Raw genomic sequence first — 27,139 nt, forward strand, 5'->3', positions numbered from 1 at the left:
ATAAGCTGAAAAATAAAAGTACCTATCAACAGTAACGAAAAGTCAAGTCTTCAAGATTACAACTTGAGTAAAGATTTGGAACTGAGCATTACAACTCAACTTAAATTGATTCTTGAGAAACTAGTTGTTCAAGAAGGCCTGAATAAATCAATTTTAAGTAGGTTAGAAAAACTGGAAAATATTTCAGTTCCAGAAGTCATTCACAAGAAGCATGGAAAATAGATTCAAAATTATGACTTGGAATGCTAATGGATTACTACAGCACAAAGATGATCTATTAGCAATTCTAATTGAGCATAAAATAGATGCCTGTCTCATTTCCGAAACTCATTTCACCAAAGAATCCTACTTCAAAATTAGAGGGTACAAAACGTACCATGCCATACATCCTAACAACAGCGCTAGAGGCGGAAGTGCGGTTATTGTAAGAGAAGAGCTAAACCATCACGAGTTCAAGAAGATAGAATTGCAGGAGTTCCAGTCGATTTCAATCAAAGTCAAACTTATCGGTAGACCATCTGGTACGATCACAATTGGAGCCGTCTACTGTCCACCACGATTTAATTTGAAGAAGATAGAATATATTGATTTCCTAAGAAACTTCACAGGGAAATTTATCATCGGAGGAGACTTCAATTCAAAGAAAACACAATGGGGGTCCCGACTGACCACAACTAAAGGAAAGGAGCTATTACTGGCTGTTAATGAATACCACTGCGATGTTCACTCAACAAGGAAACCAACTTACTGGCAACAGACAAAGCAAAAATTCCAGACCTGATAGATTTTTTCATCACAAAAAATATTTCACCAAACTGTGTTGAAGTTGAAGAAAAATTTGATCTCAACTCTGACCATTCGCCAATAGTTTTGAAAATGCACAGTGCAGCTGTTAAAAAAGAAATGCCACCTAGACTCATCAACAGGTACACAGATTTAGAAACTTTTAAAAATATGATAGACTCTAAAATAGACTTGAACACATCTCTGCAAACTATAGATGAACTAGAAACTGAAGTCCAGGAGTTTGTAATCAATATCCAACAATGTGCCTGGGAAAATACACCACTACTTCAAAGCAGGATTTTCAAAGGTAATTTGTCTTACTAAAGGTAAACAGTCTTACAGTAGCGCTCGTAGAGTAAACATCTTAGTAGTTTAGTTTCACCGTAGTGATAGTTTTCAAAACAATCATCGTTCATCAATAAGTGGGTCACTGGAACATAACCATACAGCAGCTATCTTCATACGTCATCGTCGTCGGATAGATGAGGTCACCAACCAAACCACCGGATGGACTGATCCCGCAATTCGAGGAGGAGGAAGAAGAGGATAACTTTCCAGGGAACCAAGGACTCAAAGTACGAGAACAACCAGGTAAAATGGAAACTGTTGAACAATTATTGCTGAGTGAATTCAACTCAGACATAATGAACATGAAGAGTATCTCTTCGGAATTCAAGGAATGGGCTTCGTCAGAATTTAAAAAAAACAAGGTTTCCAGAGCCGAATATGATAATTTCTTAGAATTAGTTCAAAAATTAGCATTGGTAATCGTGAAAGTAGAAACGAGAGCAGTTACTATTAGCCAAATAAGTGATACTTTAGGGCATCCGAAAATTCATGACTCATTACAGGACATAAGCAAATCTGTTCAGGAAATTAAAAATAAAGACAGGCCTATTACTTACGCAGACATGATACAACTACCGAAAAAAGCTACTTCAAGCGATCCCCAGTCCAATAATCAAGTCAGGAAAATCCTTCCAAAAGAACAGGTAGTCTTAATTAAACCCTCAAATTCCACCGGTAATGAGAAACAAGACAGTGAAAAAATAAAAGGAACACTGAAAACCAACATCGCGAGAAAGGATAACATTAGAATAAAAAAGACAGTACCCGTTAGAGGAGGAGGTTTACTCATTGTTCTGGATTCTCTAGAGGACAAAAAGAAATTATTGAAGAATAAAGCTGTGAATAATGATCAAATCAAGATAACTGAGCCCCAAAATAAAAAACCCAGGATAATTGTTTATGATGTTCCATCTGATCTCACTAACAAAGAGGTAACTGAAGAAATATATAACAAAAATTTTGTCAATTCAGGAATAGAAAAACAAAAATTTGAAGAAGGTTGCAAGCCATCATTCAAATTAGGGCCGAAAAACAAGGATTCCGTGCATTGGGTAGTAGAATGTGAACCCGAAATTAGGAAAGCAATAATTAATAAGAAAAAAATATTTATAGATATGACATCATGTAGAGTTAATGATTATCATGCAGTGCAAAGGTGCTATAAATGTCAAGTCTATGGGCACATCACAAAACATTGTAAAAAGGAAGAAGATATCTGTGGTCATTGCTCCATCACAGGGCACAACATCAAAACCTGCCCTTCAATCGATAAACCTCCAGTATGTTTTAACTGCAAAAGAGCTGATAAACCCTCAGACCACAAAGTAAACTATCTAAAGTGTCCCAGCTATGTGAAAGCATTGCAACAATCAATTGATCGAACAAATTATGGAAGTGCTTAAAAAGATTAAAAATAGAATTTCCAGCTCAAAATCATCAAATAAATTCACAGCATCAAATATAAAAATAGATATTCAAGATTTCCTATCATCTATTAAAAAACAGAATTAATAAAACAGTCAGCGAAAAGTAGGACGTCTTTGATTTTCAGCTTTGGTCAATATACAGATTTTAATTTATCATTAGCTCGCTGGAATAAAAATTGTTTACGTATTTCAGAAGGCGTTGCACATTCAATCAAGAAGAAAACGCTGAGTCAAGATGAATACAATAGCTTACCTACTGTTTATTTACGGAACGTAAATAATAGCTCAATTCGTTTTCATCTTGTTAAAAATTCATTGACATTGATATTAGCGCAAAATAATAACAATGAGGCTCAATTAGGTATCCGTGACCTCTTACTGGTAATAGACGAATATGCATCGATAAATAAATACAACATTACGATTGGAATAGATTCTTTTGATATTGACTCCGAGTTTACATGCTTGGACATTTTAAGTTTAGTAATTAAAACTAAAAACCTGAATTATGTATTCTATTACAGAGGAATAAACAATCTAAAGTTCTTGGATATACCACATGAAAACGATGGCTCTGAAGATTGTCCAAAAGGATACCTACCGTATGATTCTATTCTTTATGCTTATTTGAACAGTATGATAGAACTCAGGAACTTTATTCAACAGTATGATGTTCTGAATGCGGATTTATATAGGGGAGTACTATCATCACTGAATAGTAATATCTCTTCTTCAGCAGCATGTATTCAAGAGATAAGGCGAAACGAGATGAACATCTACGACAATCGACTTAAGACTTTCCTGTGGCCGACATCCACTACATATCGAATGGGCTTCTGTTTAGAAAATGAAGGAAAATACGTACCCTACAATGAAACAACAAAGTCATTCTTAACTAAGGAAAAGTATATTCTAGTCAGTAGAGACACCCAAATCATGCTGAATGCTGAGCTGCTGAAGAATATTCTAAAAGTTGACATCACAAATTGTAAGATGCCAAAAATAACTTGGATGGATGGAGTTCCAGGGTGTGGTAAAACTCACTTTATCCTTCAGCAACATACACCAGGTAAAGATCTCATTTTGTGTCAGACAAGAGCTGGAATAAATGAAATTAGGCAAGAGGTGAATAGAATTCACAAAAATAAATATGAAAGAATAATTAAACAGGATTATAGAACAGTTTCATCTTTTATAATAAACGGATCAAAAAAGCAGTACAAACGTGTTTTCATAGATGAAGCAGTATTAATGCATGCAGGTTTCGTGGGATTTGTCTCATCTCTCGCTGGTGCTTCTGAGATTATTCTGCTAGGAGATTCAAACCAAATACCTTACATAGAGAGAAGTAAATTAACAGCTGAATGGTCACACATTTCATCTCTCTGTGAGAAGAGAATCCATCAAACAGTAACTAGAAGGTGTCCAATAGACGTCTGCTACATCCTTTCCAGCTACTACCAGGACATTAGTACGAAAAATGAGGTCCTGTTATCCGTCAGACCTCCAATAACAAATGGAGAACTTGGACCACTTGAACCTAACACTCTGATTCTTACATTCACTCAGCTCGAGAAGAAAACAGTGCTAGAAGAGCTGCAATCAAAACTTCACCCTTCAGTTAAAGTCCATACAATTCATGAAGCACAGGGCTTAACTCACAAGAATGTAGTTCTGATAAGGAACAATAAAAAACAACTTGGAATATATAACAGCACACAACATGTAATAGTAGCAATGAGCAGACACACACAAACCTTCAGATATATCACAACAGGGCAAGAAGATTTAGTGCTGACCCTAATTCGAAAACTAAAGGATGTTAGTGAAGAGTTTCTCTTAAGCTGGAATGAAAGAAACATGGAAGGATTAATGAGAGTTTAAATAATGAGTAACAACAACTTATCAAATTTGCTCAGCTTCGAGGATCTTGATTATTTTGAAGAAATAAACGATGAAGTGATCAACAACAGTCAACAACTTTGTGCAGCATTGAGTTCTTGTGATTTGAGCATCTTCTGTCTCAATATAAGGAGTATCAGAAGAAATTTTGATGAGCTGATGATTCAATTGTGCGACATTAATTTTTCTTTTGATGTTATTATTCTAACCGAATGCTGGATTAGGACTGAATTTGTACTCCAGTCCATTCGAGGATATGATGTATTTTCCACCATAAACAACCCATTACAAAATGATGGTGTAGTTGTTTATGTTAAAGATAGTATAAATGTACAATGTGTTGAGCTACATATTAACCAGGCAAATGTCCTACATATTCGGTTGGATGCAGCAGACAAAAAGTGGAACATCCTTGCAATATACAGATCACCGTCCTTCAATGATATTACAGATTTCCTGAGTGACTTGGAATCGATCCTGAATGAATTAAGAGGGCAACAAGTCATATGTGCCGGAGACATGAATATTAACACCCTTCAAATTCGTCCACATCATCAATTGAATGACTACTGCGATCTTCTAAGCGAGCATGGGCTCAGACTCTGCATTAAACAAGCAACCAGAACTACAACAGAAACTGCTTCTTGCATAGATCACATTGCTACCAACTCCAGAGATAATCTTTTTCCAATCATTTATGAATCAACAATAACTGACCACTTCACCACAATTCTAGGAGTGCAACATATTTCGAGAAATAGTGCAAATGAAACTGGAACACATGAAATAAACGAGAAAATAGACATTAATAGCTTGAAGAATGAACTACTGAATGAGGAGTGGATTCATGTTTTAGAAGATAATAATCCAGATACATCTTATGACACCTTCTTATCAACTCTGAGACAACATATACAAAATAATATCAAGCAGCATCGGCGGCAGAAGAAGTACAAACCCATCAAACCATGGATCACCAGAGGTATAGTAGCAGCAATAAGAACCAGAAATCTTCTCAACAAAAGAAGAAAGGAAGACCCAAACAACATTAACTTAACCAACTTCTATCGTCGGTATAGGAATACACTCACAGCTTTAATTCATGAAACAAAGGACCAATACTATAGAGAGAAATTGTATGAAGCTGGAAAGGATAATAAAAAAATGTGGAAAGTAATCAAAGATGCTACTGACTCTAAATCAAAAACAAAAATGAAATTGAATGCTATTAAAATAGATGATAGGATTTTCAATCTAAAGGAAAATCCAGAAACTGTGCTCAACCACATGAATAACTTTTTCACAAATGTAGGTGAAGAAATGGCGGAGACAATAATAGATTCCTTAAGAAAACCACTAGACCAAATCATATCCCAATATAAACCTGTTACAAGAACTCTACACTCCATCTACTTTCACCCAGTAACTGAAGATGAGCTTCTTGAAGCTATTAGTAGTTTGCGAAATGACAGTGCTCCAGGACTTGATGGAATCAATAATAGAACATTGAAGTCGATAAAAAATGTAATTGTAAAACCATTAATTCACATATTTAATTTAAGTCTGTCAAAAGGAATTTTTCCAAAAGCTATGAAAGAGACATGTGTTAGACCATTACATAAAGGAGGCGACAAAACAAATGCCACCAATTACAGGCCTATTTCACTTATAAGCAATATTTCTAAGATTTTGGAAAAACTGGTAAAGAAACGTCTTGTGAATTACATGGAAAAAAACAACTTACTATCTAGGAATCAATTTGGTTTTCGTGAGGGGAGGAGTACAGAAGATGCGGTATTAGAATTGTCAAATTTTGTCACAGATAAGCTAGAAAATAACAAAAAATGTGCAGCAGTGTTCCTGGACCTAGCAAAAGCTTTTGACACTGTTAATCACAGTTTGCTGCTGAAGAAATTAGAAGCCATGGGAATTAGAGGAGTTCCTCTAGCATGGTTTAGATCATACCTCTGTGACCGGCGTCAAAAAGTCAAAGTTGAAGAACATCTCAGTTCAGAGGGAACGATGAAGTTTGGGATTCCCCAAGGAACAGTTCTTGGGCCAATTCTGTATTTGGCATATGCAAATGAGCTATGTTCAATTAAGATAAGAGGAAGAGTAATAGCTTTTGCTGATGATACGTGTATACTATTTGAAGGAACACCTGGGAGGAAGTTTTTAATCTGGCACAGGAAGAATTGATCAAAGTCGATAAATGGTTAAGAGAAAATTTGCTTACAGTAAATGCAACAAAAACGAAATTTTTAGCCTTTTCTCTGACAGAACGGACGAGACCACCGGATTCTTCAATAATCCTGCATCACTGTGGAAGCACCAACAACCCGTGTGATTGCCCTTCAATTCAACAAGTCAATGAAATAAAATATTTAGGAACAATAGTGGACAACAAATTCAAATGGGACAAGCACATTAATCTATCAATTACCCGGATCAGGAAGCTTCTCTACAAATTCTATCAACTCCGTAAAATCCTCAACTATGAGACATTAAAAACTGTTTATTTTTCTTTAGTGCAATCAATTTTAAGATACGTCATAATTATCTGGGGAGCTACGAATTTTACACATGTTGAACCTCTCTATAAACTTCAAAAACGAATACTAAAAATAATAGGCTTCAAGGAGAATCAATTCCCCACGAACATTCTTTTCAAGGACAGTAAAGTACTGAGTGTAAGACAACTCTACATCCAGGCTATCATCACGCGAATGAGGAGAAACAACGAACACATAAGACTGGCAGATCATAACCATCAAACAAGGCAGAGAAACACGTATTCAATAGTACCAAGGATGAACACTACATTTGGGCAAAGAAACTACACATATTTGGGACCAAAAATTTATAATTCAATACCAAGTTACATTAGGGAAGAATTCAATAGACACAGGTTCAAGAAAAGTTTATTTTCCTGGTTGGTTGATATTGGAGTGGAAAATTGTGAAAATTTAGTTAGACTGTAAATATTGAAACTATTTATTCTTCATTCCACTCTTTACTGTTTTTCATTTTTCTAAAAATAACCTTTCTTATTATTATCCTTAATAGAACATTAATATTTATTTACTAATTCCATAATTTTGTTTGTTTGTATTATACATTTTTACTAATTTTATTATAAAAAACTTTAATCCCATATCAGTGAATGAAGTTTGTAAATAGTAATTATTACACGCAATAAGCAACTAATTACTTATACCCCAACACATATAATATATAGTGGGGTGTATATTTATTCATTGAAATTATCATTTATTCATTGTTGAAACACCGCTGATTTATGTAGTTATATTACAATACTATATTATCAATATTCTAATGTTGCATTCAATCTTCATTGTAATTAATAAGTTTTCATAATATGTGAAATTTGCTGCATAATTGGCTGTTGTACTGTAATTTATTGTAGATTCGTGTATGAACCAGAATGTATTGTAACTTATTTGAATAAATAAAAAAAAAAATTGAATTTGAATTTGAATTGCTATCCTGTAGCGGTAAGAGAGTTGATAGAAAAAGAAGAAGAACAAGAAGATCATGGCAATCAACAAGAAATCCAAGAATTAAAACAGAACTTAATAGAATTACTAATGAACTGAGAAAGATGATACAGGATGTAAAACAACATGATATCAATAAATACTTAGAAGAGTTAACCAATGAGTCTACTACAAATTTTTCATTATGGAGATCAACCAGGAAACTGAAGAGACCTCTTGAACAAGTTACACCGATAAGGAAGAATCAAGATTGCTGGGCAAGGAGCAATAAAGAGAAAGCCGATTTGTTTGCTGATCATCTGGAAAAGGTTTTCTCACCTCATGAGGAAACAATTTTAGATGAGAATCCTCATCATCTTGGAGCAGGAGTTATCACTCCAACATCGCCAAGGGAGGTAGAATATGAGATTAAAAATTGAGCAGAAAGAAAACGCCAGGTTTCGACTTAATAACTGGAGAGATTCTACAGGAGCTCCCAAGAAAAGCAATTGTGAAGCTATGCCATCTCTTCAACGCTTCATTCCGATTGAAATATGTGCCAAGTTTCTGGAAGGTAGCCGATGTCATCATGATACCAAAACCTGGAAAGCCACCACATGATGTAACCTCGTATAGGCCAATTTTACTACTGCCAGTAATATCAAAATTATTTGAGAAACTTCTACTGAAAAGATTGAAGCCTTATCTGGACGATAATGGATTAATACCAACCATCAATTCGGATTTCGAGATAAACATAGTACAATAGATCAGGTGCACAGAATAACAAATATTATTGAAAATACATTGGAGGAAAAGAAAGTTTGCTCTGCAATTTTCCTTGATGTAGCACAGGCTTTCGACAAAGTATGGCATTCAGGATTGTGCTACAAAATGAACCAGTTCTTACCAACAGAATACAGTCTGATACTGAAATCATATCTTCAAGACCGTTATTTCAGGATAAAACAAGATGATGCTTTTTCATCTCTCAGAGAAATCAGGGCTGGAGTTCCTCAAGGAAGTGTGCTGGGTCCCCTCTTGTACCTCCTATACACATCTGATATACCTCAACCCGAAAACGTAACAGTAGCAACATTTGCTGATGACACAGCAGTTTTATCAGTTGGTGAAACTGTTGAAGTTTCTACAGAGAAATTGCAGGTGGCAGTCAACAGAATCAATGTTTGGACAAAACACTGGCTTATAAAATTGAATGAAGCAAAATCAGTTCAAGTCAACTTTACAAACAGAAGAGTTCAATATATCCCCTTAACACTCAATGGGAATATTGTACCCTACTCCAACACTGCAAAATATCTAGGCATGACGCTGGATGCCAAGCTTAGATGGAAGGAGCATGTGAAGAAGAAAAGAGAACAACTTGGCATAAAATTCAAGAAAATGTACTGGCTACTTGGGAGGACATCAAAGTTGTCAAATTATAACAAATTGCTTCTCTACAAGCAGATTCTCAAGCCGGTGTGGACCTACGGAATTCAACTCTGGGGCTGCACCCGACCATCCAATATCGACATCATCCAGCGCTTCCAGAACAAAGTACTCAGAAGTTGTGTAGACGCTCCTTGGTATATCAGGAACTCTGATCTCCACCGCGACCTGGGAGTGGCGACAGTCATCAGTGAAATCCAAAGATTTGCAGAAAAACATGAGAAAAGACTTCATCAGCATGTGAACGTGGAAGCAATCCAGCTGCTCAACGTGCATGGAGTAAGAAGACTGCAACGCAGAAAGCCACACGAATTAGTTTAGTGCTAAAGTGTTCAATTGGAAGTGCAAAGGCAGAATACTGTATCCTTTTATGCTAAAAATAATCTTTATTTAATCCTTGACCAATATAGAAGGCTTAACCAATGGGTTTTACCTTCACAAACAATATTCTTATCAATTTATGTCAAAATAGAATAGCTTATTAGTCTTTAACTAGGTGCTATAAAAATCAAGAAAAAAAAATTCTAGAAGCTGATTCAGTTTCATAAACTATTTTATAAAAACGTTCACATTAAAATCATCAAATCAGAATCAGCTTACATTCAAGGTTATTTTTACAGCCCTAGGGCCGTGAAATTTTACCAGACTGGTCAGAAAACGATCACTTTCGGCTTCCATATAAGACGCACGAAAACCAGTACATTACATCCAAGTGTGGCGAAAAATTCTATACATTCATGCAATTTATTATCTATTGTTCCAGATATTGGCGTTGGATGCTATTTATCGAGTAATGTTGTTCTACTGAAAACTAAACCAATCATAAAATTGAGTGGATCTCTTGGTATATTATCTGACTTTAAAGAAGGGAAAATAAGTGTCAATTCAGAACCTCTTCTTATTTATGCATGTGTCCATTATGAGCAAGGACATTTAAAAACTGATGTGGCATGTAAGTATTGTGTACAATATTTGAATTTGTGTTTTATCGTAACATACGGTATTTTTATTATATTTATGTTTTTTAGTCTAGTTTGAATAAAATATCAACTCTAATCCTATCTAAATAAGTGATGAATCCTTTCCAAATAGTGTAGTAATGAAATATATATATTAGAAAAATGATGAGCAGTCTGTGGCTCTGACGAAACTTTTACATTGTATTATAACTTGCCTGTGAATTATAGGAGTTTATAAACGATATTTTTTATTATAGCCGATATAGACTATGTGTAGAGAAACGATATGACTATATAGACTAGACTACAGCCGATATGTATAGAAGATAAATGATTTCTTTCCCTTAAAGCTTGAAGTATAGCAATTGATATAACGAAGTGAAGTTATAGATTTCAGTCACTGCATTGGCGCAATAAATCACAGTTTCACATTTAGGCCAATAAGGTAGAAAAAACAAAGAAAGAATTGCCTGTCTCATGTGTAGAAGCTAATAATTATGGTTTGATCTGGGATGTCAAAAGATCTCAGATTATTTAAAAGAACGGGTCTCAAGAAGGAAAGTATGAGTAGGTATAGAGTACAGATGATTGAATGCCAAGTCTTGCTGATGCTAGCAGCCTGTTGAAGAGTCTCATATTCGGGCTATCAGGACTATTCTGTGCCCACTGCCCATACTTGTGATTGAAAGTTTAGCACATTTCAACCTCTCGTGGTGTATTGATGAATGTCACTCCGCTCACTGGAAATGTTTCTTGGGTGTCCTTGATAATTTAGAGTTATACTGTATAAAGATGTAAGGGCAGATGACTGATTCAGCACAACAAAGTCGGCGGCTATAATCGATGATGCCAGCCAGAGTCAGTGATGATTCTGATGGATCAAGTAGAGCTGTAATTTAGTAGAAAAAATGTTCTCCAATAAAGGATATTTGAAGAAGGATCAAGTCACCAGCTATTATATATTTCTGCCAAGACAGGTTCTATTCATTAAAACCGGAAATATGTTGTTATCCATCAAATTTATTATCCATTTGAACTTATCTAGTGTTTGATTTCAGATGTGCGAATTGATATTGATGTCGATCAGAAATTGAAGCGAACAAAATCAGTTCAGCTGAACTCTACCTTGGTGAATTCTGCCTTGAAAGGAAATCAAATTAAAGTAGATACGGAAATCGCATACAACACACAATTCTGTTTAAATTTCACATTTCAATTGCAAGTAAGTATATCTTCATTTATTTCCATCCAAGATAGTTAGATAAACAGTAATTTTGTATCCCAGTATCAAGTTTATTTTTATGATTATTTTTCCTTAGGAGGAGATAAAAAACCGGAATAACGAATTATTGATTGAAATGCGGTTCTCAACTGTTACTGATGGTCAGTACATTTGTCTATTGTTCAATTATTTTCTTATTAGGCAGCTTCATTGAATAATCTGATTTTATTTAATAATTATATTTATAGAACATGATTCAACTTTAAAATAGAGGTATAACATTTACAATCGAGAGATTTTAAATGGACGTTTATTTGTAGAATAGAAGGCATAAGACTAGAATATTAATTGAAAGTTTTTTTTATGTTCTTCGGTTACTGTCATCTATAATATTATAAAGAATTGGCTTTTACATGTACGGGATAGGAAATTCACAATTGACGCATCATCACTAATGAACTGATTAACTTGCAATTTTAAATCAAGATTCTAAATTAACCGAGGATGATAATATAGGCCTATTTTATTTCTTAGTAATCAAACAATTTCAATTTGATAATTAAAACAGATTTATTCATTTGTGATTCAAAGTTCACGCAACCATAAAAGCCCAACCAAATAGATCTTTCTCCAAGTGATTTTGTGTCATGATTTCATTGGTAGCACGCGTGACAGGTTGGGGATTCAAGACTGAACTCTTTTTTTGCTGAGAATTTTCAACTCTGATGAAGATCATTTTATTTTGACAAAATTATGAATAATTATTCTATTTTTATGTTTCCTGGGCATAAGAAGATTGCATTTTACAACACAAAATTTTCCCCAGTGCAAAGTATGGGTTACCTCTTAGTTTGTTTACAAGCTCACTACTGAATATACTTTATGTATAAGAAGACCAAATATCAAATTCTATTTTGTTTCACCATTGAAGTCTTGTATTTCTTGATTCATCACGAATTGCTTTGTTTTTGTTTTTTACTAGAATGACGACTTGCAGTCTACCGTATATTTAGTCTACAAGTCGTCATTCTAGTCTAAAAACTGAATTTTTCATTGAAATAAAAATGTTACATTCTCCCACAATTGCATTTTCAGATGAAAGGTGTAAGAAAAAGGAGTGTCCAATGATTGATCAAAATCTTGAAAATGAAGTGACAGAACTGAGACTGCCTTTCAAAACGTATACCACTGATTTGCAGCTGTCTTCAAAGTTCATTAATACAAATGGGTTCGTTAAGATTATTCTTTTAAAGTGTTCGGAGCCGACTTTTAAAATTTTACAAACAATGTATAGGCTACATACGTTAAGTACATTAAGTTGTACGTTAAATTTGCATGTGGTTAGTTGAGAAGGTGAGTTGAGATGGCGAAATCACTAAATGTATAATATTGAAATGAATTGAAAACATTCCTTATCAGGCGGAATTGGGACTTTTTATTCCTCATTATAATGTCTGTATATTGTGTCTATACATGAAGAAATTAACTATATCAATATATTTTCTATTGATATCTTGTATTGTATAACTTGATTTTTCAGAGTTCATTGAATAAAAAAAACTCTATCGATTGATTCAGTTTTATCATATTTACAAGTGACTATATTCAGGGTACTTGAGATGAAAAAAATGTATTTAATTTGAAAACTATAGATTTCTGAATTGCATTGTTCCCAAAATTCATAAGTAATACTGTTGATAATATTCTTGCTTAATTTTCAGATCCAGTTACATGCATTCAGCAGGTAATAAGAATTTAGCCATCGAAGTAAAAATCGTCAACAAGAAGGACATGGCATTATCAACAAAGTTGGAAATCAAGATGCCTTCGATTTTGAGTGTTAAATATGTTGAGGGAAACGAAAGATGCAAAGCACTAACTCAAGTACTTACCCAAACAGAAGCTGCAAAAACTGATTATTATTGTAATTTTCGAAATGTGGAAAGGAATGAAGAGGTGATACATTCTTATTTCTTTTGAGTGAATAGGAGTAGCTTGTAACATGATCTATAAGTATACATGTAGAGAACAACATTGACTCGATTTGGATTCTCTTGAAATGCGTTCTGTATTAAAGGCCGCGAATGATCCTTCAACTCACATCACATGCGACTCCACTGACGTATCCAGGGGGGGGGGTGCTTGTATATGGGGATGTATCCCCCCCGAAATGGGACCTGAATATTTTTTGTAGCCGGATCAGCCACTAAAATTAGCTTTCGATGTCATATTTTCTTTATATTACCTTTTTTGTTAGGGCTGATCTTAATAATCAAGAAATAAAAAATACCCCCTTTAAAAAAGGGGAAGTTCCCCTTTTTAAAAAAAGATTCTTCATTTTTTTATTTCTATTTCTTGATAATTAAGAGTAGCCCTAACGAAAAAGGTAATATAAAGAAAATATGACATCGAAAGCTAATTTTTGTAAAAACGTTCTACAAACTAATAAGTTTTACAGCTACTATTATTTTTATTATTTTTTTTTTTGAACCATTGAATTCTAATAAAATTATATTCGATTACATTCTATTCGTTATTTCATAAAAAAACATACGCCCATGAACTTTTCAAGCGAAATAATAATAATAGCCTTCTGTACACAAAAATAAATTGTGGAATGTTAGTTTTAAAGTAGAAATCGTACCAAATTGGAGGTATATTTTCAAAAATTTCCGGGGAGAGCCCCCGGACCTCTTGTATTTTTTTCAGGATAGGCTAGTCAGTTACCAGGAACTAAAAAATGCTATTTCTGAAATTAATTTCGAATTGACTTGATTATCTGTACAAGGTTTCTGGAGTATTGGCCAACTTGTATAAAAAAGTCGACGCTCTAACCCTGGAGCTGCATGTAGGAAAAACCTTAAGGTTTTTTGGGCGCTCTTTCGAAAGCTCCAGGGTAAGAAGATTTTTTTTTAGGAATAAGGTACGTAGTTGAGTTGTATTTAAGTTGTCCAACACTCCAGAATTCTTGCACGAACAAGAAAATTCGATTGGTTCTGAGTTTTTCCTCAAAAATGTGATCGGTGATGAGACTATATATATGGCTACTATTTGTTGAAAATTAAACTATTCGAAGAGAATCCTGACCCATGCAATTAATTCAATGTATTTGATTTTGCAGCCGACTATCATTCTGCATGTATCCACTAGTGATCTGACGGAAGATGTGGATGATTTAATTTTCAATTTTACTGTATCAAGCGCGAGCAAAGAGTTAGATATCAGGGATAATGATTCATCACTCCAATTATTTGTAAATGTTGATACACCATTGTTCATCTCTGGGTAAGATACATGCAACTCACTACCTTCAAAAATCTCAGAAAGTTCTAAATATGAGGTTCAATTTAGTGAAGGGCACAATCTTACATACTGACACCTCTAGTAATATAGGCGGGATACAAATGCTAATAGGTTGGCATTGGAAATGGAGCTAGTATTGGAAATTTAGCGAAAGTAACTAGTCAATTATTTATTTTAATATTGTAGATTGACTATACTTTGTGATGCAAAAATAACTCTTATAATCCAAAATGTGTATAGGGTAAAATAGTTCAGTTGAATTTGAATTATCGTTGTTTCATTTCTAGAGTTTTCTTAAATAGTTTCATACTGATGATTTATTTGTTGCTACCAGAATTATCAAGTAATCATAACAACCACTTTGTTGTTAATTTTCCAAGTTTTCTCTATTTTACAGTTTTGCAAATCCACCAGAAATTATCATTTCGAAGGCTGTAGATGATGAGGCAAATAACGATTTTAAACACACATTTGATGTAAGTGTAGCTTAATTGAATTTGTGATCAGTTGCATATCCTTTATATTTTTATAAATTGGAAAATCTCAGATGATATGTTGAGATTTATTTGTTATGTGCCTTTTCAATATTCTTTACCTTGAGCATATTATTGTCTCACAGAATAATATAATATATGGGTATTGGAAAATTAGAGAATAATTATTTTATATTTGTAATAATTATCAAATAATTTTTTTTCAACATAAATTGCCTTTCTGTAATTGTTCATCTATTACTAAAAATTCAATTACAAAGAATTCTGGTACCCTTCTATTTTAGAAGAATTCTATTTTAGAAACGACACTAGCTTCTGCTAAACTTGCCAAAACGTTAAGCCGAAACTAGACGTGTCTTATTGAATTGGATTGAAAATTTCTTTATTCATCAAAATGCACAAAATACATCTGAACAGTGTCAAATTACAAAAATAATTATCAATATCGTCACAAAATCATCCTTTACACATACAGAAGTCAAAAATTCTGATAAAAAACAAGATTCTAAAATCTTACAGTCAAATTGACATACTCCTGCAAAGAGTATAGAGATAGTCCCACCAAATATTCCTTTAATTTTTTTTTTGTAGGTATTCAACCTCCTCTATTTCTTTCAACTCTCTAGGAAGTATATTGAAAAATTTTCTCCTCATAAAAAGTGTTTTTTTCTTGAAGAAATCCAATCTATGCCTCTCCTCGATCTTCCCAAATCTGGTGTTGTAGCCATGTGTTTCGTTTCTTGATCCTGTTGACGAGCATTTTTTAAAGTACATGACTACGTCAAAAATATATTGCCCATAGATTGTTAAGATTCCAAACTGTGGAAAAACGAGTTTTACTGAGTCTAATCTTTTTAACTTCATTATTATTCTGAGAGCTCTTTTTTGTTGTAATAGTATCTTATCAAGGTTACTCTTGGTTGTACTTCCATAGATAGCAAGTCCGTATGCCAGATGAGAATGTATTAAAGAGTGGTACAGGGATTCCATTGTCTGTATACTGCAGATATCTGTCAATTGCCGCAAAGCAAAAAGGCCGGGGATATCTTTTTTACAACCTGAGAAACATGTTTATCCCTTGATAAGCTGCTATCAATATCAAGGCCTAAGAATTTTGTGCCATCCACTAATTCTAAGGTTTCGCCATTTATTTCAACATTTGGGGACCAATGATTAACTCTTTGCCTTGTAGAAAAAGGAACTACAATAGACTTGCTGGCGTTTAAAAGAAGATTCCTATTATTTAGAAATTTATTAATGGAATACAAGCCAACAGTGGATGCTGCTTCAATCTCTTCAATGGATTCACCCGAGAAGATGATGTTTGCATCATCAGCATAGAGACAAACAGCAGCTTTCCCCTGGACCACCCTAGGCAACCCTTTGATGTAGCACAGGAACAATAAAGGACCCAATATTGAGCCTTGAGGGACACCATATTTCAGACTCCTCAGGTCAGAGCGGTATCTGATTTTATATTGCAGCGCATGCGTCTCTTCAATATGCTCTATCTCAACAAATTGTTGTCTATCCTTCAGGTACGATTCAAACCATGTCTGTTCTATTCCATTTACACCTAGAGTTTTCAACGTATCTATCAAAACATTATGCCTCACACTGTCAAAAGCACGAGTCATATCCAAGAATATGCCAACAATTTTGTCCCCTTTGTCGATTGCATTTACGATAGAGTTAATGAAATCGACTCCAGCCGTTATCGTGGACTTTTTAGAGCGAAAACCATGCTGTTCTTTGTCCAAAATGTTATTTGTTTCTAAATATTCTATTAGCTGCATGTACACCACACGTTCAATAATTTTAGAAAATACTGATAAAATAGATACTGGCGTATAACAAGCAGGTTCTCTGACATCATCCTTCTTAAATATTGGAAAAACCCTGGTTACCTTTAAAATGTTTGGAAAATGGCCCGATATCAAGGAGGAATTTATTATATGAGTCAGGGGTTTAATTATTGCCGGCAAGACTTTTTTAACTATTGTAATTGGGATGTCATCTGACCCTGAAGAAAGTTTATTTTCAAATGACATTATTATTTTTACTAACTCATATTCTGAAATAGTTTTGAATCTGAATCTCAGTGTGGATTGACAGTTTGGATAAATCGGGGTTTCAACAGGTTCACATCTATCAGGAATATTTGGTATGACAAACTTATCTACTGCTGTAACAAAGAAATCATTAAATATATTACTAATAGTAAGAGGGTTTGTTACATGAATTCCATTATCTATAACACTTAAATTTGAGTTTTTATTTTTGTTTTTACCAACATTATCGTTAACAATCGTCCAGATAACTCTATTTTTATTTCTTGCATTGGCGACTTTATTGTCAAAGACTTTTTGTTTATTTATTGCTATTTCCTGTCTCAAATCTCTCTTTCTAGTTTTAATTTGATCTTTTAAATCATCACTCTTTGTATTTCTAAATATTCTTTCAAGCTCTAATAAGTCTCTCTTTTTCCTAATGACCTCGCTGCTCGAATATTTATCCTTATTTGTTTCCTTCTCATTCATAAATAGCTTTGGAAAATTAATGTTGAAATAATATGAAAAAAATTGAAATAAATGCATTATACTTATCACTTACTGAAGATTGATAAACATCCATCCAATTGACGCTCTCTAAATCTTTGAAAAATATATTGGAATTACAGTCGTCAAATCTCCTGCTGAGACCTCTTATTGTTTTTTTGTGAAAGTTACTAACATTAAGAATTTCAAATAGCTGAGCATCATGATCTGATATATGGGTTATAATGCCTGACACTTTCAAGTTCTCATCACAAATATTTGTAATAAAATTATCAATAAATAAAATATGTCTTAAATAAAATAAGAATACTAGTATTTTTTATAATTAACCTTCAACTAGCCCTATCAGAATGCTTGAATATTAAAAGTGTTCTCATGTTTGCAGGTGAGTAACAAAAGTCCAATGAAGTTGACTGTTAGCGTGAATATAACAGTACCTATTCCTGTGATAGTCAGCGATGCTGAAAGAATACCAATGTTTCTTCTTCAGAGCAAAGTGAGTTCTATTTTTTGTAATGGCGATGATAATGATACATATAATGTTAATAAAACATATTAAATAATAATAATTGGATTTAATTATAAGACGAAAATTCAATTACAGATGAAATGTGGAGTTGGGTTCCTCGAGTATCATATTTTACATTTTAGTATCATATCGCAGAACCCTAAATTTCTCGTTAAGACACTTTCTTTCAAAGTAAATATTTTATTTGAATATACTTAATTCTTTGGTTGAGAAATGTGGAATGCAGTTCACTTGTGAGGAGGAGCTTCATCAGCCTCAGAGGCATCAATTTTATTATAAAGTGTTTCATCATGGAAAACAACATCAACCCTAAATTTATTATAGAGCTATTAGGAACGTACATCTATATAAATAAAAATCGAGCCTCAAATTTTGACATTCAATAACCATTTTATGTGTGCACCGAATTTGATGATTTTTGTTTAGTTGTGTTCGTATGTTCAGGACCAGGTTTATGGCCTATCAAATTTATAATCCGACTTCAGGACTATTTTTTACGGTCTTTTAAAGTTCACATGTAATCCTTATGGGAGAAGATTTGTGAGCTGGCCACACACAGAAATAAAAATAAAAATCAGCTGTTAGAAATCATTGCGTCATCCAACAGCCGTCGGTAGATCTGTTTTACAATAGAAAATCTATCTTCTTTCTACTGATTCACAAAAGTTAATTCTAATTATAATGCCGCGGTACGAAATACGTCCAAACTTGGGTCGTAGAACTCGAAATGCTGTAAATTTAGAATATGCACGGGAAAATCAGCAGCAACGAGATAAACCATTCAATTCCCAGCAAGCTGCATTCAACTATAGCTAAATATACAAACTGCTGCACAACTAACTAAGCACATACTAGGAAGTCCATATTGAGATATAAATGTAGATACTGATTGTTGGATAATTTTCATAAAAATATAGTGCATCAGATTTAAGCTAAGCACACCTAAGGAGGCGCGGCTTGGTGATACAAAGTGTTGATCTTAAGGAGATTGTCTCATCACACTGTTTCACGCCATGTCCAATTCTGTGTGTGTGAGTTCTTCATCCATTCAAACCAATAAGCAAGAAGCAACTGGATGCAAAATGCCGCATCGTGCTTAATCAGGTGTGCATCCAGCTAAAGTTTGTTATGAGATGCATTAACAATTTGGCGGTACGAAGTTCGCCGGGCCAGCTAGTATTGTAATAGAGGTAGTAGGCCTACTGTATACTTTATCACTAGGTGGAGAGTATGATATTTATTTATTCTCACAAGCTCAAAATCAAGTCAATGATTAGGTGAGAATCAACAGGATAAATCCAAAACTAGCCAAATATTCTAGCAAATGATTTCCCAAAAACCTTTTTCATGTTCAAATCACATTATAGCCTATACCTTTAAATTGAAAAAAAAAATCGTTCCCGCCATGATTGTGCTGAAATTTTTAAATTGAATTTACCTGTGTTGTAAACTGAATCGTGAGGAAAGTTTAACATAGTTGCTAAGCACTGTTTTCACTCATAGTGTAGGCCTACTGCTGTTTCTACTGAATAATAGGAAATTACAAAAGTGATATACACTCATCAATGGTGTAATTTTTGTCTCAGCGCATAAGATTATTAAAAATGTGAAAAACTGTCTTGTTGCAGCTACAGTTATCCAATGGCAGTCAATTACCCTGCTCAAGTGACGCTGATGAAAATATAAAAAAGTACTTTATTGAATGGAATGATACAGGTCTACCTAATCAGGATTTTACAAGAGGGCTGAGCGAGAAACTCAAATCGTCTGCTAAGAATGTAATGAAGAGTAATTTTGACTGCAATCACCAGTCACAATCTACCGAATCCTCAATTACAATAGCGTGTGTGAACATTTCTTGTTCTAATTTTCTATTTTATGGAAATGCAACAATCGAAGTTAGAATGCGATCGTCTTATAAAGTTTTTGGTAAGTTCATTGTTAAAATATATTGTTCCTCAAAGTAATGTCAAAATTATTGTCACACCAAATCATCACTGTGATAAGTTTGATATGGCGAGGTCTACTTCTTGTTTAAAGAAAATTCTATTTTAATGATCCAAAATTCTAGGACTAACCATTGCATACAGTTTTGTTTCACTTAGGTTCTCTACAGTACCTATCTACTGGACTTTCAACCTTCAGTAACCATGGATCTAAATTGACCGAGCTAATTGAGGTCTAAGATTCAAGTCGATGGTTTTGCATTTCTTTTTATGTTTATATGTTTGTTGTTTTTATGTTTATATTTATGTTCCGCATTTACCGTACAGCGAAACGCGGCAATAGATTTTCATGAAATTTGACAGGTATGTTCCTTTTTGAATTTCGCGTCAAGAATCAAGAATTTTATTGGCCATAAAGCAACATTACAAAAATGTAAGCAATAGGCTTCGTCAATAATAAGTAAAATATCACAAGTTGGACTATAAAAACGAACAAATTTACAAATACACATTGAAATATTGTAGTAAAATATCACAACGTCGACGTATATATAAGGTTTTTTGTAATTTTACATTTATGGATATAATACAAAAGGAGAAGGAGTCTCCTTCTAACGCCAATATTACAGTAAAAATCTGACTATGGAATTATTTATCATAAATCAGCTGTCGAGTGGATTATTAATTGCATGCGTCATTGCATGCTAACAGCATTAAAAAAAATATCCAGATGAGTAAACAAAATAAATGATAGTATCATGAACAAAACGGTATTAATGCAATTAGAAATAATCCAGATGATTAAACAAAATAAACGATAGTATCATGAACAAAATAGTTGACCGAGCGAAGTGAGGTCTAAGATTCAAGTCGACGGTTTGGCATTTCTCTTAATGTTTAAATGTTTGTATGTTTTTATGTTGCGCATTTACGGCGAAACGCGGTAATAGATTTTCTATGAAATTTGACAGGTATGTTCCTTTTTAAATTGCGCGTCGACGTATATACAAGGTTTTTGGAAATTTTGCATTTCAAGGATACTATGAAAGGAAAAAGAAGCCTCCTTCATACGCCAATATTACCGTAAAAATCAGACTATAGAATTATTCATCATAAATCAGCTGTCTAGTTGACTATAATACTACCCGTTCAAAAACATCGAACATCTTGAAAATTTATCTATCCATCAACGTTAGTAGACAGTTGACTATAATACTACCCGTTCAAAAACATTGAACATCTTGAAAATTGTATCTTTCCATCAACGTTGTAGACAGTTGCAGCCAGACCTGATAACAGCGCTCACACTCACATTCCGGGACGGCACGTCACGGTACGATAGGACAGAAAGCTCTATATTTATTTAGGATTTTTCTAGACATTTTAAATTGATAAATTATTTATTAATTTTTTAGAAAACATAACAACAGGTCAATGTAACTTACTGAGCGCGAGGTCTACTATTTACAGAACTACTAGTATTCATGCAATTAAGAAAAAAACTAGTAGATAATTAGAAAATGACAGATTAATTGCTATAATAATAAGATAGCAGAAAGCTCTGTTTCACATGCCTAGCACACTATCAATAAAATCAATCAATCAATCCCTCTCTCTCTCTCTCTTTCTCACACATACACACACCAACTCTTAATTTGACACAGCGTAGCAGTAGAAAGAGAATTGAACCTTTATACTTAATACTGTAACGCCTCAACCAGCTCCCCATAAGTACGGTATAGAACTTTTTACATCTTGTGTAATTTTTTTTTCTTAGCACTACAGCCCTGGGTGGGCCTTGGCTTCCTCCGTCACTCGCCTCCACTCGTTCCGGTCATTCGCCATCCTTCTCCATCCACGTATCCCCATTCTATTCAGATCTCCTTCGACATCCTGCAGCCACTTTCTCCTGGGTCTCCCTCTTCTTCTTACTTTGAAAATTTCACCCTCAAGTAGTTGTCTCTGGAGTCTGTTCTGCTCCATTCTCCAGACGTGTCCCAGCCAGCTGATTCTTCGTGATTTGATGAAACGAATTATGTCCTGGTTTTGGAGGATATTGTTTATCTCTCTGTTGCTTCTTATTCTCCATGTTTCATCTTGCCGAACTGGTCCAAAAATTCTTCGGATGATTTTCCTTTCAAAGACTCTAAGTGTCGGCTACAGTGAATGTCCATGCTTCGCTGCCATATGTAACTACTGGCCTGATTACTGTTTTATAGAGTTTTATTTTAGTGTCACGTGTTATCAGCTTGGACTAAATTATTTTAACATTTGCAAAATATGCTCTATTACCACTGATTATTCGTTTGTTTATTTCTTCAGACATTCTATTTTCTACATTCAGCTCTGTGCCTAGGTAAACGAAACTGCTCACATTTTCAAACAAGAACTGTCCTATCCTAACTGGTTCGTTTCTTCTTCTTCGGGCCTGCACACTTGACATTAGCATATACTTAGTCTTAGATTCGTTCACCTTAAGTCCTAGTGGCTTTCCTTCCTGCTCTATCTTTAAAAACGTCTCCTTAAGTGTAGCCAGATTCCGGGTCACCAACAAGATATCGTCAGCATAGGCATGAATTTGCTTTGATTTATATATTATTGTGCCTCTTGGGTCCATCTCCCGCATGACCTTGTTCAAAGCCAAGTTGAAGAGAACAGCTGACAGGGCATCTCCCTGTCTGACGCCCTTGACAATGTCAAGACTTCGGCTCAACTTTCCTGCCACTAGAACCCTAGCTTGACTTCTCATAAATGTCATTTTTGTCAGCATTATAAGCTTCTTTGGCAAACCATAGAACCAAGTGCATCTAGCAGCTTATCCTATCTATTGAGTCGAATACTTGCTTATAATTAATAAATAGCATGTGTAGATCTATGTTAAATTCATAACTTTTTCCATTGTCTGTCTAACATTGAATAACTGATCAGTGGTACTTCTTCCAGGTCTAAAGCCGCACTGGTATTCTCCTATAATATCCTCCGCATATGCACTTATTCTTTGCAGGAGGACTGAGGTGAAGATTTTGTATGCCACATTTAAGAGTGTAATGCCTCGATAATTTTTACAATCTAGTTTGTCCCCTTTCTTCAGTATTGGGCATATAAGTCCATTGTTCCATTCTGAGGGCATTGTCTCTCTTTCCCATATCATCATGATCAATTTATGGAGCATGCTGTTCAATTTTTTCCCGCCATACTTCCATAGTTCAGCTGGTATGACATCACCACCGGGAGCCCTATTGTTACTTCGCCTCCTAACGGCTTGCTCCACTTCCTCTAGAGTTGGACTTTCCACTTCAATTTCGGCAGTTTGGTACTTTGGTGCCCACTCCTCATTCACCTCGTCATCTCCACGAAGAATCTCTTCAAAGCACTCAGCCCATCTGTTCAGAACCTGACCTTCCTCTGTCAGAAGAGAGCCATTCTCACCCTTGCATATATTGATTCTTGGCTGGAATCCCTTACTCAACTTTCTTACTGCTTCGTAGAATTTTCTAACCTCATTTTGACTTTTCAGCCTCTCTATTTTCTCCATCTCCTTCTTCAGAAAATCCCTTTTCTTACCTCTGATGAGTTTCTTTGCTTCTCTTCTGCTTTCTTTATACTTTTCATGGGCAAGTCTTGTTTTTCTCTGCATTGCAACCAGTCTGTCTTGATTTCTAATTTCCACTGCTTGTAGACATTCATCATCAAACCATTCAGCATTTTTGACCTTTTTCTTTTTTCCGATTACTTCTTCTGCCGCATCTTTGAGACCTGATAGCCAGACCTGATAACAGCGCTCACACTCACATTCCGGGACGGCACGTCACGGTACGATAGGACAGAAAGCTCTATAATTCATTTAGGATTTTTCTAGACATTTTAAATTGATAATTTTTTAATTAAATTAGACATTTTTAATTGATAAATTATTTATTAATTTTTTAGAAAACATAACAACAGGTCAATGTAACTTACTGAGCGCAAGGTCTACTGTTCATAGAACTACTAGTATTCATGCAATTAAGAAAAAAAATAGTAGATAATTGGAAAATGACAGATTAATTGCTATAATAATAAGATAGCAGAAAGCTCTGTTCCACATGCCTAGCACACTATCAATAAAATCAATCAATCTCTCTCTCTCTCTCTCTATAATATTAGGGTTGTGTGGCAGAGAGGACCAGGAGTCCTAATTCCGCCCTAATAAAAGCATATAATCAATCAATCAATCAATCTCTCTCTCTCTCTCTCTCGCTCTCTCTCTCTCTCTTTCTCACACAGACACACACCAACTCTTAATTTGACACAGCGTAGCAGTAGAAAGAGAATTGAACCTTTATACTTAATACTGTAAAGCCTCAACCAGCTCCCCATAAGTACGGTATAGAACTTTTTACATCTTGTGTAATATAGTATTTAAAATACTATGACAATTCATTGATAGAAAAAGGTTGTCATACTCGATATTATCCTGTAAAAATAGAGACAAATAAATTGTGATTCAATTTCAGCTTCCTCAATAAAATTTCACACAAGTAGACAAAAATAATATAAAAATAAGTTCATTTTTATTGAATAAAAAAATGAAATATGTTTATTCTATAGCTAAATTAATAAAAATTTTGGGGAAACACTGGTATTATTATTGTATAGTACTAATACTTTCTTGCTATAGGTTCAACCAAATTCTTCATAGAAATAGAATTCTTCATTAATAACATTAAAGTGATCACAGATTTAGTATTTTCGACTATTTTAGAGTTCCCGCGAACTATTTTACTAATCTGAGGGCGCTGAATCCGAATCTGAAATCAAAATTTTGCTATCTCGATTTTCAGGCGATTTAGATTTTTGGTAACTACACGCGCCCGGCCGGGAGAGCCTACATACTCGCGGATTTCGCCCGAGCCGAGCCGCGCCGCGCCAGTAGCCCTGGACGGATTTGGCTCGGCTCGGCTCGCAATAAAATTGCCTACACACTCACGGATTTCTCCCGAGCCGGGCCAAGACAGGCCAAATCCGCGAGCCAAATCCGTAGGTGTGTAGGGCCCTTTAGACAGGAGACAAGAAGACGGGGATGGCTCACGTCAACTTGTCCCCTAAAAACGATTTTAAAAGGGGACAAGTAGTCAAGGTGTCAAGTAGTCTGGGTGGCACCTAATCGCGTTCCCGTTTTAAAACTAGGTCACGCGCGCTTTGCTAAAAGAAGAGAAAAGAAAATGAGAAAGAGAGGAAAAGAGAGAGGAAGAGGGAAAAATAAAAAGGAAGAGAGAAAGGGAAAAAAGAGAGAAAACAAGAAAGAGAGAGAGAGAAAAGAGAGACACAAGAAAAAGAAAATGAGAAACAAAAAGAGATGAGAAAGAGAATGAAATAGAGAGAGAGAGAGAAAGAAAAATAAACAGAGAAAGAAAAAGAAAACAGAGAAAGAGAAAGAAATAGAGAAAGGGAAAGAGAGAGATGGATAAAGATAAAGAAGAATAAATCGAGAAAGAGAAGGAGAATGAGAGAGAAAGAAATAGAAAAAGTGAAAGAGAAAGAGAAGGAGATGGAGAAATAGAGATAGAAAAAGAAAGAATTTGAAAAAGAGAAAGGCAGAAAAGAGAAAGTGAAAAGGAAAGGAAGAGAAATAAAATAAAAATAACTTATTTTAAATATTAAAAATGATATAACTCAATTATTTTTAAAGCTGTTATGAATATTCAAGTATATTTTATTTTCTTATAAAAAATATACAATATTCAATCGGACTTTGGCTATGTTCTTTTCTTTCAACCAAGATTGCCAAAATTCATTGGACCTCATGACCAGCATAGCTTCCTATAGTGCTAAGCAGCTTTATTTGGGTAGCCTCATATAAAAGGTTGGTTACAAATTGTTGCCCTCGGCTTCGCATCGGGCTTCAAACGTTTCCCTCGGGGAGAAAAAACAGTACTTTTTACTCTAGATATACAAATAACTATTTTTTAAGCTTGATTTGAAAATCTTCACCTCAACATCTCAACAATCCAGAATTCAGATAATAATAATAATTAAGATTAGTTCCAATAATTGAATCAAATTATTGATGATCAGGAGATCAGCTTTTTTGAAACAAAATAAAATATTTTTCATTGTTCATTCTGAGTAAGAGGGTGGAAGGATAGGATAAAGAGGAAGAGAGAGTGAGGAAAGAGAGAGAAAAGAAGATGGGAAGAAAGAGGAAAAATGAAGGAGAAGACGGAGAAGAAGTGGAAGAAGAAGAAGAAGAAGAAGAAGAAGAAAAAGAAGATTAAGTTTCTATTGCAATATTTTCTAATATTATATGCTTGAATAAAGTACCTTTCAAGTTGAAATGAGGATATTTCATGACGTTTCATTAAGTTAAAAATATCTTCAAATACTCTATTATGATTGGTGGATGAACCTGTATAATGTAGAATCTGGGCCGAAAAGTGATTATACAACGAGTTAGAAATAGTTATTTGTGCAACTAGTGCGCAAAGTGACAGTTTGCTGCACCGAAAGAAACGTTTACGCCCGAGCCGTAGGCGAGGGCGGAATGGTTTTTTGAATGCAGCAGAGGAACTTTGCGCACCTATTTCACATTAAGTTTTTCCTACAGTTACCATTGAATATGAAAAGTGGGTAATTATGGGTAAAATTGCCTGAAATGCATCAAATGTTTTTCTGTGTAATTTTATTATTGATAAAAACCTTAATCCTAAAATCCTAAAGTCCTCGTTGTCCTTGGT

At 34.4% G+C, this 27,139-nt stretch overlaps 1 protein-coding gene across 1 annotated transcript in view; it reads left to right on the forward strand.

Moving 5' to 3' along the window:
* LOC111052090 (integrin alpha-4) overlaps nt 1-27,139 on the forward strand; it is a 52,607-nt gene that overhangs the window by 20,006 nt on the left and 5,462 nt on the right. The window contains exons 13-21 of the mRNA XM_039421580.1: nt 10,176-10,364; nt 11,430-11,593; nt 11,691-11,754; nt 12,689-12,821; nt 13,315-13,549; nt 14,715-14,878; nt 15,294-15,372; nt 18,334-18,444; nt 20,106-20,406. Coding sequence (XP_039277514.1) covers nt 10,176-10,364; nt 11,430-11,593; nt 11,691-11,754; nt 12,689-12,821; nt 13,315-13,549; nt 14,715-14,878; nt 15,294-15,372; nt 18,334-18,444; nt 20,106-20,406 — 1,440 coding nt within the window. The remainder of the gene's footprint in view (nt 1-10,175; nt 10,365-11,429; nt 11,594-11,690; nt 11,755-12,688; nt 12,822-13,314; nt 13,550-14,714; nt 14,879-15,293; nt 15,373-18,333; nt 18,445-20,105; nt 20,407-27,139) is intronic.

This window comes from Nilaparvata lugens, chromosome 2 (assembly GCF_014356525.2).
Source record: "Nilaparvata lugens isolate BPH chromosome 2, ASM1435652v1, whole genome shotgun sequence".
In the NCBI taxonomy this organism is placed as follows: Eukaryota; Metazoa; Arthropoda; class Insecta; order Hemiptera; family Delphacidae; genus Nilaparvata; species Nilaparvata lugens.